At 36.2% G+C, this 14,671-nt stretch overlaps 3 protein-coding genes across 3 annotated transcripts in view; all 3 read left to right on the plus strand.

Moving 5' to 3' along the window:
• Positions 1–14,671, plus strand: part of LOC142342739 (uncharacterized) — a 125,425-nt gene that overhangs the window by 106,601 nt on the left and 4,153 nt on the right. The window contains exons 2-4 of the mRNA XM_075394268.1: positions 6,608–6,891; positions 10,406–10,596; positions 10,911–11,185. Coding sequence (XP_075250383.1) covers positions 6,615–6,891; positions 10,406–10,596; positions 10,911–11,185 — 743 coding nt within the window. The 5' untranslated portion in view covers positions 6,608–6,614. The remainder of the gene's footprint in view (positions 1–6,607; positions 6,892–10,405; positions 10,597–10,910; positions 11,186–14,671) is intronic.
• LOC142342730 (uncharacterized) lies at positions 1,646–5,394 on the plus strand. Its single transcript, XM_075394254.1, has one exon. It carries the CDS (start codon positions 1,860–1,862, stop codon positions 5,052–5,054), a length of 3,195 nt encoding a protein of 1,064 aa, XP_075250369.1. The 5' UTR covers positions 1,646–1,859; the 3' UTR covers positions 5,055–5,394.
• On the plus strand, positions 5,536–6,460 carry LOC142342744 (small ribosomal subunit protein eS8-like). The gene has a single exon (XM_075394281.1). The coding sequence runs from the start codon at positions 5,596–5,598 to the stop codon at positions 6,346–6,348; it is 753 nt and encodes a 250-aa protein (XP_075250396.1). The 5' UTR covers positions 5,536–5,595; the 3' UTR covers positions 6,349–6,460.

Consider the following 14,671-nt stretch of genomic DNA (forward strand, 5'->3'; position numbering starts at 1 on the left):
GGTTGAATGGGGCTGCAATCAGTATCAAAACCACTCAAAGCACAGCTTAATTAGCATTATCAAAGAGAATTTAAGTCTAAACTCAAGAAGGTTGCAAAAATATTTGGTTCATTCCTCAAGAAATTATTTCTCTTGTTTTAGACTAAAATATTATTTCGTCAATTTTATTTTTTTTTTAGAGAAAAGCATGATTTTTATTAAGAAAATCTGCGCAAATTCATAATCAACCTGGTAAATCTGCGGCTTATTTTTTGTTGGTTTTTATAGAAAATAAAATTGCTCAAATGATTTTTAGGAGTCTGAAACTTGAGAATTAATTACTAAATTACAAAATATTTTTTCAACCTTCTTGAGTTTAGACTTAAATTCTTTTTGATAATGATAATTGAGCTGTGCTTTGGGTGGTTTTAATATTGATTAGCAGCCCCATTCAACCTTTTTATATATATATATATGAATACTTTCAATGGTTTTCACCTAAAATAAAAAATGTTGAATATTTCTAGTGAAGTAGAGAAGGTTTTTTCTTTGTCTTTGCAGGAATTTTTTTGCCTAAACTGTTTCCCCAGTTATTTTAGCTCTATTTGACTCTTACCTGAAGTACCCTCATATGGAAACTTTGTACCAACTTCGGAAAAAGTTTTGTATAATATAGAAAAATTGTCATTTCAACACTTCTCCGTTCATTGAACTAATGCACAGTTATATCTCTAATTAATCCAAAATTGATCAGTAAAGAAATTTTCGACACAGAAAAACTATATCACAGTTTTCATTTGGATTCATTTGAGATGAGATTCAATAAAAACCACAACAAAGAACTACGACGTACTATGTTTAGAAAAATTGGTTTAAGAGTCGCATAATAAAGGAATGTGAATGATTCTTTTTTCCTATTAAAATTTTTTTGGCGTCATGTTAATTTTGTTCTCAGTTTTCACGTTCAATATTTTTGTTTGTTTTGGTTAGATCGGAGACCTATTAGTTATAAATAAAAAACATTTTAAATAATAACTTTAAAGAAGTGAAAGAACTCGTGAAAAATTGTCTTTTGAATACTTTTTTAAATGAAAATTAAAATTAAACCATTACTTTTTTGTTTTTGAACAAGTAGGTATGCGGGATTATATTTTCGGTGTAATTTATTAACTATTCAACAAAGAATTTTATTTTGAAAAGAATTTCAAGGCCTCTAAACCCCTAAAAAATTTTCCTTTTGTTTTCCTTCCAGGTTTTGAATTACTCCCTTTTTCATCCTGTGATTGAAATTTGTAGTAATTATTTAAAAAATCAAAACTAGCCTCTATGAGCTACAATTTTATTTGTCTCTTTTTTCGCTACAATGCGTTAACAAAAAGTGAAAATTTGACAGGAATGTTGGAACAATTACGCGTAAATTTTTTTCTTAATTTTTTCAAGTTCGTAAAAGTAGTAATAAAATTGATATAAAATTTGTTTTTGCTTTTTGAAAAACTCGCATTGATCATACTTGAAGCACTGCTATGAAATTAAATTTAATCAAATAATCATAAATTAAAGCCATTTCTGAACATCAAAACAAAGATATTTCTGCGCCATAAGAATTTGTCAATTTTTCAATTCGATCAATCGCAGTTTTTTTTAAAGCTGCAGTCTGACATAGATCTTGTTTGTTAGTTTTCCTGTAACAATTTTGTTACATGGCATCATTTTGGTAACTCATTATGTTCTCATGTTGGAACTGTTTTTGTCCTCGCAGACTCACAGGTACAGTCTTGATCTAGCCTTACATTAATTTGACCAATCATGATCGATGTATTCTTTTCGTTCGACGTCAATTTTTGCAAAATTTCTTATGGCTTGTTCAATTTTCAGAGGCAATGGATGACGATTTTGATGACCTTCTCGATCTGATTGGCGACGACAAAAAGCCACAACAGAAAACGAATCCAGATGTTTCTGTTTCTGCTTCTAAGCCAATTCCTCAATCAGTGAGTTTCAAGGAAGAATCTAGCGATTCCGATAATTTGAAAAAAGGAGAAAGCCAAGAGACAAAATCAGCATCTTTTGAGGAAAGTCAGCCTCATCCTCAACCAAAAGTGTCAAATTTTGGTGGAAAACGAAAGACATTTAAAGCCGAAAAAGAAATTGACTGGGGCGATGATAACCCGACTGATTTGCTTCCAGATGAATCAACAACAAATGCGAAATCAGCTTCCAGTGGGAAGGGCTCGGCTGGTTTTAGTATGGAAAACCTCCTTGGTTTCGAAGATAACTCGGCGAACAATTCTGATATCTCTTCTGTCAAGAGGCCTCCCACCGGTGAGCGGAGACCAGATCCAAAGGTCTCTTTAAAACCGACTTTGAAAGTGACAGATGAAGACGATAATGAATCATTAGCTGGTCGTGGATATCAACCATCACTTGGAGGTGGTAGTAGCCGGGGAAGACGCGGACCAACTGGACAAAGTACCCAGGGGTCTGTGAAATTTGGTGGTGAAAGTCTAATTGAGGGTGGCAGTTTAGTATCTGGTAACAAAGGAACCGGGAAATTGGGACCAAGCTCAAAAGATTTTGATGCGATGTCTGACATTCTCGGCTTGAGCTCAGAACCGAAGGCAACAGGAATCAGCTCTTGGCTAGAAGAAGAAAATCAGAACGTTCCATCAAATGACTGGATGAATTTGGCCAAAACCAGAAGGGCGTCCACGGGAATGGGACCCGAGCGTCCGAAAACTACATCAGCGTTGCCAACAGGAACTAGTACCCCGAAGCCAACAGAATCTGGCAGCCTTGAATTAAGACCCAAAACATCCAATGAACCTCTATTTGGCGACGAGATTCCGCTTGATCAACTGTTCTCATCCAAACCTCCTCCAGCTGTGAAAAATGTGGCAGCTGTTAAAGAGCCAGTAACTCCCGTTGTTAAGGCTTCAGTTGAGCATTCCGAGACTCCAAAAAGTGAAGCGTTCACGCGAGAAACATTGCAACTTCCTACTGCTTCGTCAGCATCACGTGACCGAAGTCGAATGTCTAGCGAAGATGGACTTTCAGTTGCAAGTGGACCTGGTTCGCAGATTTCGCGTGATTCCATCTTAGATTCCGCTCCAAGAGATACAGGTCCAAGACTAATTGATGAAAGATCGCAATCTGAAGATCTATTCGGTGCTAAAGGAAGTCCTGTGTCAAGTAGGCGACGTCAATCTGCAGTGCCAAATCAGAAGTTGGCGCAACTGTTTGATGATGCTCCGATCGCACCGGCTGTGCAACTATCGCAGCAGCCTTCCTTAGAAATTGCAACTCCAGCTAATCTTATTCACAGTCCAAGGTCAAGTCAGACACTGGCCGTTCCTGGCGCAACAAGTCGGAGAAACCAAGAAGTCATCCAAACGAACGCAAACGTTTTATGGGAAGAAGAAAAACAACATTTAGTTCAGAAGTATGAACAGAAATTAAAACACCTGAAAGAGTTGCACGAAGATGAAGTGACTCGAGGAAAAGACGAAAAAGAAGCTTTGACAAAGCACTACAAGTCTCTGATTGAAATTATGGAGAAAGATAGAGTAGAGGCGATTGCAAGATATGACAAAAGTTCTCAAGATATGGAACTGAGACACCAACAGGCTTTGGACAGTTTGCGGATATTGCAGGAGAAGAATTTCCAAGAAGCGAAAGCAGAGTTTGAAAAGAAAGTAGATTTTGTGAAGAAACAGAAAGACATGGAAGTTGATGCAATTAAGTCTGCATCATCTCATTTGCAATCTGTCAATGTTGTAGTTGAACAAGTTGAAAGTCAAGCAAAGCTTATTAATGAAATTTCAAACAACCTTGGAAATAAGTCATCAAGCACTTTAGATGCTAGAGAATTTCAAATCAGAGCAAAAGAGAATGAAATTAGAATTCAGGAAGATAGATTGGAGCGCCAATTAAGCGACACAGAGCGAGAAAGAAAGAAAATTCAAGAGTTGATAGCCAAAATGGAAATGCATATGCGAGAAACGGCTACTAGTCTGGAAAACGATAAGTTTACTTTGATCCAAGATCAAGCTAGACTAGCTGCGGAAAAGAAGAATGTTCAAATGATGCAACAGGAACAGTTAGATAAAGTATCTCAGGAAAAGAGCTGGCTAGATAAGGCCAAAGCTGATTTTGAACGAGAGCAAAAAGAAAATCGAGCTTTGCTTTACGAAGAGAGACGGTTGATAGGAATCGAACGAGCAAAGTTGGACGCCTCTGTAAAATCTTACTCGGAAAGAGAAAAGCAGGAGTCTGTTAAAAATGCGCAAGCTGAAGCCGAAATCAGTGGTTCTTTACGCGCAATAGCAAATGAGCATGAGACGCTAGCCAAAACATCTGCTCAGCTTAAATTGGATCGAGACAATTTCGAGAAGGAGCGGAATCTATTCGAACAGGAGAAAAAGCGAATTGAGGTTGACAGGAAAATAACAGATGAGGCCAAGTATGAAATGCGAACTAGACAAACTCAACTTGATCATTTAACAAGCGATGCAAATAAGATCAGAGACGAAGGATTGGCGGCGTTAAGCAAAGCCACGGCTATAGAATTAGAACACAACCATCGAACTGGACAGTTAAAAGCCCAGTTGACGGCCTTGAGAGCTCAGGAGCAAAGTCTGGCGCAAGAAAGGTTGTTGTTAGCTCAAGAACAGAAGAATCTGGAAGCGAAGAAGGGTTCTTTAATTTGCACTAAGTGTTCGGCACCTGTCAGCGCTGCAGAACTGAACCCAGTACCTCAAGCGATTATTCTAACACCTCAAGTCAAAGCATCATCAATGGACTATGATCATCATAACATGCGAAGAGCTTCAATGCCAGGTCACCGTGACGCTAACATGGCAACGACTCCAATGGTAAACGATTCAGGGTTCAACACTCCGGCGGATTTTACGTCTCAAATCAATACAGTCCAATCGGTGGATTTGTTAAAACAGATGCTTCAGATGGATTTTGACCTTGAGAATTTGAGGCATTCGGCCCAAAGTGAGGATCGCTACCTCATGGAAGAGGAGGAATATCTACACTCCCTAAGAGCTAGCAGAAGTGACGACTGTTAAATGTCAAAGCCTCTGGATATCAACCCCGCGACTCGCTAAGTCATTTGGGATACTTAACAAGATCGTTATGATCTTCATTAAGTGACCCTCACGTGTCTGGAGTTCTTTTGTTTTCCATTTGATGTCTGTTAGCTTGTTAGCAAATGGGTTTAGTCAACAGCGCACCAAAAAAGCCGCAATCTTTCGAGAATCCAACAGAAAAATGTATCATTAAAATTGTAAATAAGCGTTCCGTTTTGATTGTTCTTGCAGTACTAATTTGTAAATAGTGTAATTGTAAATTAATTTGAATTGTAATTTCAAACCTGCCAGTCTAAAGAATTCAACTGTTTTTGGAGAATTTTATGTTTTTAATCTTTTTATAACTTATTTCCCAGGTAATAACCAAAAGTTATTTGTGAATTGTTTGATCCTTTTTCGATCTGGGTGTTCATTATTCAATGTTGGTAATTTATTAGTAGATCAAGTCAGATTATCATTGCGCCATTTCGATAGAAAGTGTTATTTTTCAGAAGTGAGTTGAACACCCGAAGCAGTAACAATGGGTATTAGTCAAGCTAAATTCCACAAGCGGAAGAGCACGGGTGGTCGTTTCAACAAGTGGCGCAAGAAGAGGAAGTTTGAGCTTGGTAGACCTTCGGCTATGACTAAGTTGATGCCTGAGCGAATCCATTCTGTCAGATGCCGAGGTGGCAACATCAAGATGCGAGCTCTTCGATTGGACACTGGAAATTTCTCGTGGCCATCAGAGCGATGCACCCGAAAGGCGAAGATACTTGATGTTGTATACAATGCCACGAACAATGAAATGGTGAGAACCAAGACTATCGTTAAGAATTGCATTGTGAAGATTGACGCTAGTGCTTTCAAGTCCTGGTACCAAGAGAAGTACGCAATTGGTCCTGCTACTGGGAAGGAGTTTGCTGAACTTGCTGAAATGACTGACAACGTAATAGTGAAGAAACAGAAAACAGAAGAGGAAAAGAAGGCTGAAAAGGATGCAAAATATGCCAAGAAAAAGGCCGCAGCAGCTGCTAAAGGAGGCGTTTCCAAAAAGAAACCCCTTGTAAAGAGAGAACCCAAGATCAAGATTATCAAGAAGAGAACGATACCGGTGCCCGATACCCTGATTCCCAAAATTGACCCGGTTGTGAAGGACTGCATGAGACAGGGCTTTGCGTATGCCTGTGTGGCGTCGCGTCCGGGCCAGTGTGGTCGAGCGGACGGGTACATTCTGGAAGGCAAAGAGCTGGACTTCTATAGAAAGAAGATGGACAAGAAGAAGCAGAAGTAAAATGTGACAATGGACAGACTCTAAACGGATGTCATCTGTTGTTTTGTTTCATTCGCTTTCCTTGCGCCCATACAGTACGTCTGAGAAGTTGAATTAATTTTTCAAGCTCGGAGTGTTTGGTTTTCTTTGTAAATATAAGATCTCTCTAATTATAGTCGTCGGAAGACTACTATGAGTTGTAGATAAGTGTTCAGCCGGTAGGAAAGCAGAATCTCAACAGCTCATGTTAATCGAGCGTGATAGCTTTTCGGATTGTTTCAGATGAAATGTCCACCAGGAGTTTGTTCTCTCGATTTCTATCGACCAATATGAGGTTATCTTCTCCAATACTTCAACTGCATCGGTCAAATAACCTACCAGTTGTGCAAAAATGTCATTTTTGTTCGACGAGAAAGGGCATTAAAGCAAATAAACCCAGCTCTTTTAGATTTTTTTCCGATATGGCATCAGCAGCTGTAAGTTCCGATGATAAAATTGAAGAAATTGATGACGCAGTGGGCTACCAACCTGTTGAGACTGCAATTGATCGAATGTGGCAAGAGCGTTAGTATGAGCACGTTAAGCATTCAATTTATCAAAAACAATTGGAAAACAAAATGATGAAGGATTTGGTTATGAGCTTTTGCTTGTTTCAAACTACGCGTATATCGCAGTTCGAAAGCACAAACGTTGTTTGCTAAAAAGGTGTACGTCCTGTCAGCGGTTATAGGAGCTAAAAAAACAGTTGGGTACAGTTTTTTCGTACTTTCTCCCGAAAGTTAAGAATAACGCGTTTTGATGGCTTAATTAGTGTTTAATTGTTATCGAACGAAATTTTAAACGTCTTTTTTATGCAAAACTTTAGTTTCAGTGTTTGTGCTTTTGTTTCGAAATATTTTCTCGCTCTAGAGACATTTGCAATTTTTGCGTGATCTGAATTGCTCTCATTCCGAAATTGAGTCTTATAATATAGAGGTGATTGTCATTGCGATAGCAAAGCCGTTAAATGTGGACGTTAAAGGTCGCAGACTACCATCGGGGAGGTCGCGGGTTCGAATCCCTCACCTGTCGGTTTTTTGCACCAATAAAGTTATCGCTCCTTTACCCACCCCTCACCCTGAACTAAATTGTGACTTAATTGCGGCTTGACAAAGGTGACTTTTTGATCCCACAATTTAAAAACTTTGAACTATATGCTGGCCCCACTTTTTTTTATCCAGACTAAGTTTGGATTGTTTGAGGACATATCCCTGTCTAACATGAAGTATCATTGTAAAGCTCTCTGTGCTCATTGTAAATTGAGTACAGTGTACCCAATTATTTTTGCCAGTTCAGATTTTTCCTACTCAATATTGTGCAAGTGTTATCGAATTTTTATTCGCCGTGAACTGCTGAGGCAATTGAGGTCTTTAAGATTATACGGGAATCAAAAAATTTGGGGTTGTGCATAAATTGGTTCTCTTACCCTTGGATGGTATCTTTCCTCTTCTTGTTTCTCGATTACTTTGATCAATTTTTGCAGCTGAGTGTGTTGGATGGTAATCTAGATGATAAGAAAATTTTGATTCTAACCTGTCATCCTTAGTGAACTCTATTTATGGACTGTCTCCAAGATATTTCTAGTTCAATAAGAGATCAAGCCAAGTTGAGTGAGGGATGTTTTCAAAAGGTGGTTTTTACAATTCAAATAATTTCAATTGTTTTGGGGCGCCGTCTTTACAAGACTGAAGACTAAACGAGAGCGTTAGCAAAGATTTTCAAATGAATTATTAATAGCCGCACAGCGATAGCTGGGGCTATTATTGGCCTTCTCTTGGTTTTTTATTTATTTCGTTGTCAAGATTTTTGTTACGACCATATGACGTCACAACCACTTCAAATCTGCTTTTTGTTCATTCGTTCATGCAATTTCAACTGAATTGCGTGTGTGACGTCATATTTCAATCTTAGTGGAGCTAGTTTTTATTGTTCATTCGCGTGATTAAATTTTTGGTCACACGTGACTGACCTCACTCTTAAAAATGACTTCCTCACTCTGAAATTGACTTTTCTTTGCTTTAATTCAAAGAGATAAGGTCAAATGAGTGCTTGCCACTCTTATTGAAGGTTATTTAAGAGCAGCTAATAGAAACAGCAGTAAGTTATTCAGATTCTTAATCACCTTCATGAAAAAAATAAGTTTCTTTTTGGTCTGTCTTTTTTTACCTTCTTTTTGAGACTACAGATCTATGAAGCTATTGCGACTATTTTCTGGCAATTTGCCAGCTATGTTTTCGATTGCGTTGTACCTTGTAGAGACTTGATGAGAGGAAGTATAATGAGATAATCATATTTTAGTTTTTTGTTGCTCGTTTAGTTCTTTCGTTTTTCTCCACTCGATTCCTTTTTTCAGATACGAAACTGTAATTTAAGCGTAGCTTTATTGCGCTGCTCCTGATTTTTTTCAAAAAGAGAGATCCGTTCGCACATTAATATGATTTTCAATGTCAAATTGGAGTACTGATTTCGGTCACACCGAAACAGGAAATGGAGCGAAGTGAGCGGTTCTGAGGCGTAAAATTTCTCGGCTTTCGTTTTGATGTTGAGTGAAAGAAATTGTTTCAACAGAAGTTTGCTTTCTCGCTATTGGTTTTTATGACATGCAGCAATGAATTGGATTTTTACTTTTTTTTTAGTTTTAATCGGTTTTTTTTCTGAATGGTTCTCCGAACCAATTCCGTGTCATTGTTCGGCCTAGTTTTTTTAGGTTATCATTGAAAATTATTTTAATTACAGGTCTGGACTTGTCCTGCTATGTTTTTTTTATTTCGTCAAGATTTTGTTAAAGACCATATGATGTCACGATGACTTCTATCACAGGGTTTTGTTATAGATATGATAGTTTTTTTCAATCTAACCTGGATTCCAAAATGTTAAATTACCGTGCGAACCAAATTTTTTCATTATTTGCAGGTATTTGAAATAAATATATTGGAAAACTTGGAAGTTTTAGACATACGGCATCTATTTTTGGCAACACCGAAGCGAATAGTTAAATGTCCCAATGGTAAAAATTAAACAGATTAAGGCTAAATGCATACAAAAACATTTCATCAAAACTTGCGAGCCGGGGAAGCTACAAGATGAAAAACATGCATTGAATAGTTTTGCAAAATTGGTTGTTTAGTTTGTTATTGTTCTTATTGCTCATCCGTTTTGCGTGATTTTTTTGTTTTGCTTCTGATTGAATTTCTATACCCATGTTAACCACTAAAATATGAAAATCCTATCAATCATGGAACAAAATGCTGCATGCTTGTAAATTTTTTGTTGCTTCTGCTGTTTTAACAATTTTTGAATCGTTTTCTGGTTTTAAATACAATCATAACCTTTACAATATGAAAACCCTATCAATCATGGAACAAAATGCTGCATGCTTGTAAAATTCTTGTTGCTTCTGCTGTTTTAACAGTTTTCGAATCGTTTTCTGGTTTTAAATACAATCAAATCTTTTGTTTTAAAGAAATATGCTTGTATGAACTGCATATTTTATTATATTTAAGCGAATAATTGTATCTCATATTCGGCTGTGTTAGTTGTATGTCAATCTCAATGGGCTGCTGAGGCATGGACGTGTCCCGCGAGGCATGGTCAATTGAATTAGTCGCACATTTTAATTCGATAATTTTCTACATGTGATTTATATCTGACTTAGGCATTATTATGCTCAATCGTTTCTGATAGAAAGTTCAGATAATTTTAGGTATAACATAAAATTTTGGCTCGTTGGGTATTTTGTGACACATGTGATAGGTACAATTTTTTTGCTGCTTAAGAAAGTCAAAAATAGGTGGAATAAAGGTTTCAATAAGCAGTCTACCTTCATGTTCATCAATTTGTTTATCTGCATTGTGACTTATTTTCGAACTTAATGACTGTTGCATTACTTACCTGCTCTTTATAGGAATAGTCTTCAATTTAATGGGGTTAGAACCTAAAGCTCCACTAATAACGTAAATAAACCATTATGACGTTATCTCTAATCACAAGGAACCCGAGTACGTTTTTGTTAAATTTTTTGCATAAATTGTTTATGTAGGAATTTATTCGAAGTCGATGACGCAAGAGCAGGGATCTCGACAGGAAGCAGTCGAGAGATTTGAGTTGGAGGCTTTGCTTGATGCTTATAGAACGCGAAATCCCAACTTGGACGAAAAAATGTGTTCTAAAATTGGAGAATATGTTGAGAAGTTGGTGGTGCTAGCGTACGAAGACAAAGCTCCTCCTGAGGTGAACGCGATTTTTTTAATATGCGCAAGTCTTTAACTTCTAGAAATAAGACCAAAAGAGCTGCTGGCTGTTCTAAGCTCGCTAGGTGTTTAATTGTAAATTTTTAATCGGAGAATTTTGATTATGCTAAGTCTTTGCGTTTTTTTAGATTGATTATTGTTAAAGATTTTTTGTTCATTTTCTGATCGCATTTTTACCTAGCTTTGAATATGGAGGTAAATCGTATTCTACAATGATGGCAGAATTACATTGTTGCTTCCGTCTATATTCTACTTCTGAGCTTCTGTGATAATTATGTTAATTGATGTTTCCAGATGTCGATCGCGGAGCTTGAAGAATTTATGCGCTATGAGCGAGAAGCGAGAGATCTGCAGTCCGAGACTGATGTCGACGGAAACGTCTACTGGGATGATGATAATGATGCCAACAGCAATAGCGGCTTCACTGTAAAGCGACAGAAGAAGCCGAGGAATAGCATTGAAGGTTATTTGAGGTTCTTGTTCAAAACGCACTGGAAACGAGTAAATGAAGATGTGCGGCATCAGAAGAGGAAAGAAATGTTCTCTGCTGAGCAGCCCAAGCGCGATCTGTACGTTTTCAAGTTGAGCGGGAGCCCTTATTGGCTACAGTAATTGATTTTAATAGATGTAGCAAAGGTGCTCGCTGAGCGTAACTGTATTGCGTTTGTCTTGGCTTTCGCCAATCGATCCGTTTTGCGATCAAATTTAAGACCTCTCTGATTAAAAATAATTGAAATACTACTATAAAATAAAAAAAATGGTTGGTCAATTTTGAGCATTTGCCGGTCTGAAAATCTTGGTTATATCGTTGATCGTTATCATATAGCATGTTTCCATTGCAGCATAGCGTTGCTGCTGCTAATTGTCTCTCGGTAAATACATTAGCAATAGTATTTTTTACAGAATATTAATCTTAAGTCTTTAGATGAGTTTTTAAATGACAATGCTCAAGTTTCTTGATATTTTTTTTTCAAATTTTTACGTTTTAATTGTAGTTTCGCTGAGATTTTAAAGTCAAAGTTTTTGAATTGAATAAAGATTTATTTAAGTTACTAATCGATTCCAGTTGTTAATCGGTCTTTTCTAGACTGGTTGCAGACTTCAAAACATTTTTGTTCTGACCCCACTTGTGGGGGGAGGAACTATATACTCAAATGGGTTTTTTGTTCGGACAATTTTGGCCGATCGATATGTTCATCGTAGAGAAATGTGAGTGGTATCATTAAAAAGCTCGTCCAGCGTAGAATTCGAAATTCAAAAGATTTTTTCGAATTATCGTTTTTTTTTTTTCGAGGAGTTATCGAGGTTTAAAGTTTCATGTGAACACGGGATATTTGGTTCACTTTTGTTCACTTAGAGCGTAATTTTTGTTCGAACAAACATTGTTTCCATAAAAAATTTAATTCAAAATTACCTTTCTCGCTACAAAATGCATCAATTTGGTGTTCCTAATGGACGAAAGGCGATTAAAAATAATAGTTCTGGTTTCACAGGGAAATTTATTATCAAAAAATTCAAATTCTATTTGAGAGCTGTTTTTTTTTTAAAAAAAAAAATTTGTATATTTTTTTCAAGCCGCCAAGAGAATAATCACCTTTCATATCAAGATTCCGTTAATGACAAACCTCATTTACATTCCATTGATGCCAAATGAAGAAAATTAGCTTTCAACGAATCTCTCATATTTTTTGGCTTCGACTCTGAGTGTTCGTAATTTTTTAATAAAAATTTTGATTTTCTGAGTTTTTACTGAATTTTTTAAGTCGTATGCCATAAAAACGTTGCCAAATAATGCAATGGTCTTCCTGATGAGCATAATTGAACCTATCTAGTGTTTTGAGTGGACAGCTGATGGTTGTTAAGACCTTAAAAAAATCTTTTTAGAAAATTTTTTTGAACGTTAGCCGGACTTAAATTTATTTTTGCGAATTCTAAGTCAGTCTCGGTAATGACAGGACCCCGTCTTTTGCGAAGAGTTTTCATATATTTTAATTTTTGGATAATTTTTGTAATTTTGTTTACTTTTGGAATCTTATCACATCCTAATATTGATAGTCCCCATTGTCTCAGAGGAGACGTTGAAAGAATCATGCATAATTTTTTCAGAGAAATGCTTGAGGATTAAATGGCTTCGACACTTTCTTCTCGCACTTTTCTAATGAATTTTTGGTTTGTCTGTATTTATTGTTTTCATAGTCATAAAACTTATTCTAATTTCTTATTGATGACTCGTCAACAACCAACAGTTTTATCTTCCCATCGAAGCTTAACGTAGCGTATTTATTGACTTCCGTTGAAAGCTATTGAATTTAATGTTGTTGATACTACGGGTTTTCTCAAAGATTTCGTGGTTTAAAAATATTTGTTGATGTTGGTTGATTTTTTCAAGTCTTATGGTTAAAGAGAGAGGAATCTTATTGTTGGTAATATATAATTGAAAATAGAAATGTGTTTACGGAAAAGTTCTGTTTTTTATTGGCTTCGACACTTGTCTCATTATTTTAAGAATTTTCGTTTTGCTGTTCTTTTTGTTCATTATGTAGTCGTAATATGCTGAGAAGTTTCATAAGCTTCTAATTGGGCATTGAATAATAATACTCTATGCAGTCAGTCCATAGCGAATAGTCATAAAGTTTATGATATTACTGGTTTTCAAGTCTTTTTTTGTTATTTGTATTGTTTTTTGTATTTTTTGTTTTTCTTTTTGTCCACTCGTAAATAATTCTCTTCATTGAGAGGTTTCATGCAATTCCTTGTAATTCAAAATTGAAACTTTCTATTGATTTTTCATTAATGTTTTGTGAGTGGTCAATTTTTGTTTTTTTCTCTTTCACCACATTCAGGTAATAACAGAGACCAGTTTTTTTCAAATGAGGCCCAATTGAACTCATTTAATTGTTCAGTAAAATTTCAACATAATTAGTATAGATAACAATTGAAATAAAAAACAATGTTTAGATAATAGCTACTGATTTTAATGGCATCAATGATTTGTGTATCTTTAGTCCGTTTATATGGCTTAATATAACCAAAGACAGGTCCTATCGGTTTTGTAATAGTTTTATAGTAAATTTCTCGAATAATAATTTGTTAAAAGTTAATTATTTTAGTATGTTTGACATTATTTGTTAAAAATGTTGATAGATTTTTTAGTCTCGGCTCATTATTTTTTCTCTTTACTTGTTACATAGTCTCATTAAGGAAAAGTACCATCTGCTGTGTCGTTGAGTTGAAAGAAAATTTTGGTGTTATGGTTTTATGTGATTGCATTTTGAAGTTGTTTACTAGGTTTTTGCCGTTAATTTTTTAGTTTGGCTCGTTTTGTGTTTTTTTCTTGTTGTCTTTTTTCGGCAGATCTTGTGAGTGCTCTCACGAGGAATGGCATTATATAACTCAATTAGTAGTTGGGGTGTAAATAATTTTTTAAAAACTGAAAAATATTTTTTTGGTTATATCTTCATTTGGTTGACATGAAAGGCAAAAATGTAGATCAGCTCGGGTGGGAACTTCATGTGCAAACGTACATTTACGAGCCTCCTTGTGTACCCTCTTGACGAATCAGCACTAAACTTATGATGATTTGAGTAATTATTTTTTCATTTTTAGTAGCCGCGAAGCGATAGCGGTTATTATTGGGGACATCGTAGATTTTTTTCACAATCCAAAGGATTTGGATTGTATTGGTGTGCTGTCTTATTAATTGCTCTTGAACGAAGTTCATAGCAATTATTGTAAACGTGTTGGTCTTTTTCGCCATTTTGCGCTTTTCTTCCAGAACATTCTTTGGCTTCTCAAATGACTTTTTCCCGTTTTCCTTCTTCATTTTTGAGTGAATCCTAATTCTCTCACTCCGAAGTAAAGCTTGTTGCTAAAATAAAATCGATGGCAGCATAGGAACAAGAAGGGCCCGATAGCCGAGTGGGCAGTACTTGTGGTCAGGGAGAGGAGGTCAATGGTCCGAATTTTTGCACCCTTAATGAAAAACTTGTAGGCTCCAGCCCCTGAATTAAATTACCTCGCCTGTCGTTCAAGAGCAATTCTTCCGATAATGGTCG

This window comes from Convolutriloba macropyga, chromosome 1 (genome assembly GCF_964194025.1).
Source record: "Convolutriloba macropyga chromosome 1, txConMacr16.3, whole genome shotgun sequence".
Classification (NCBI taxonomy): Eukaryota; Metazoa; Xenacoelomorpha; order Acoela; family Convolutidae; genus Convolutriloba; species Convolutriloba macropyga.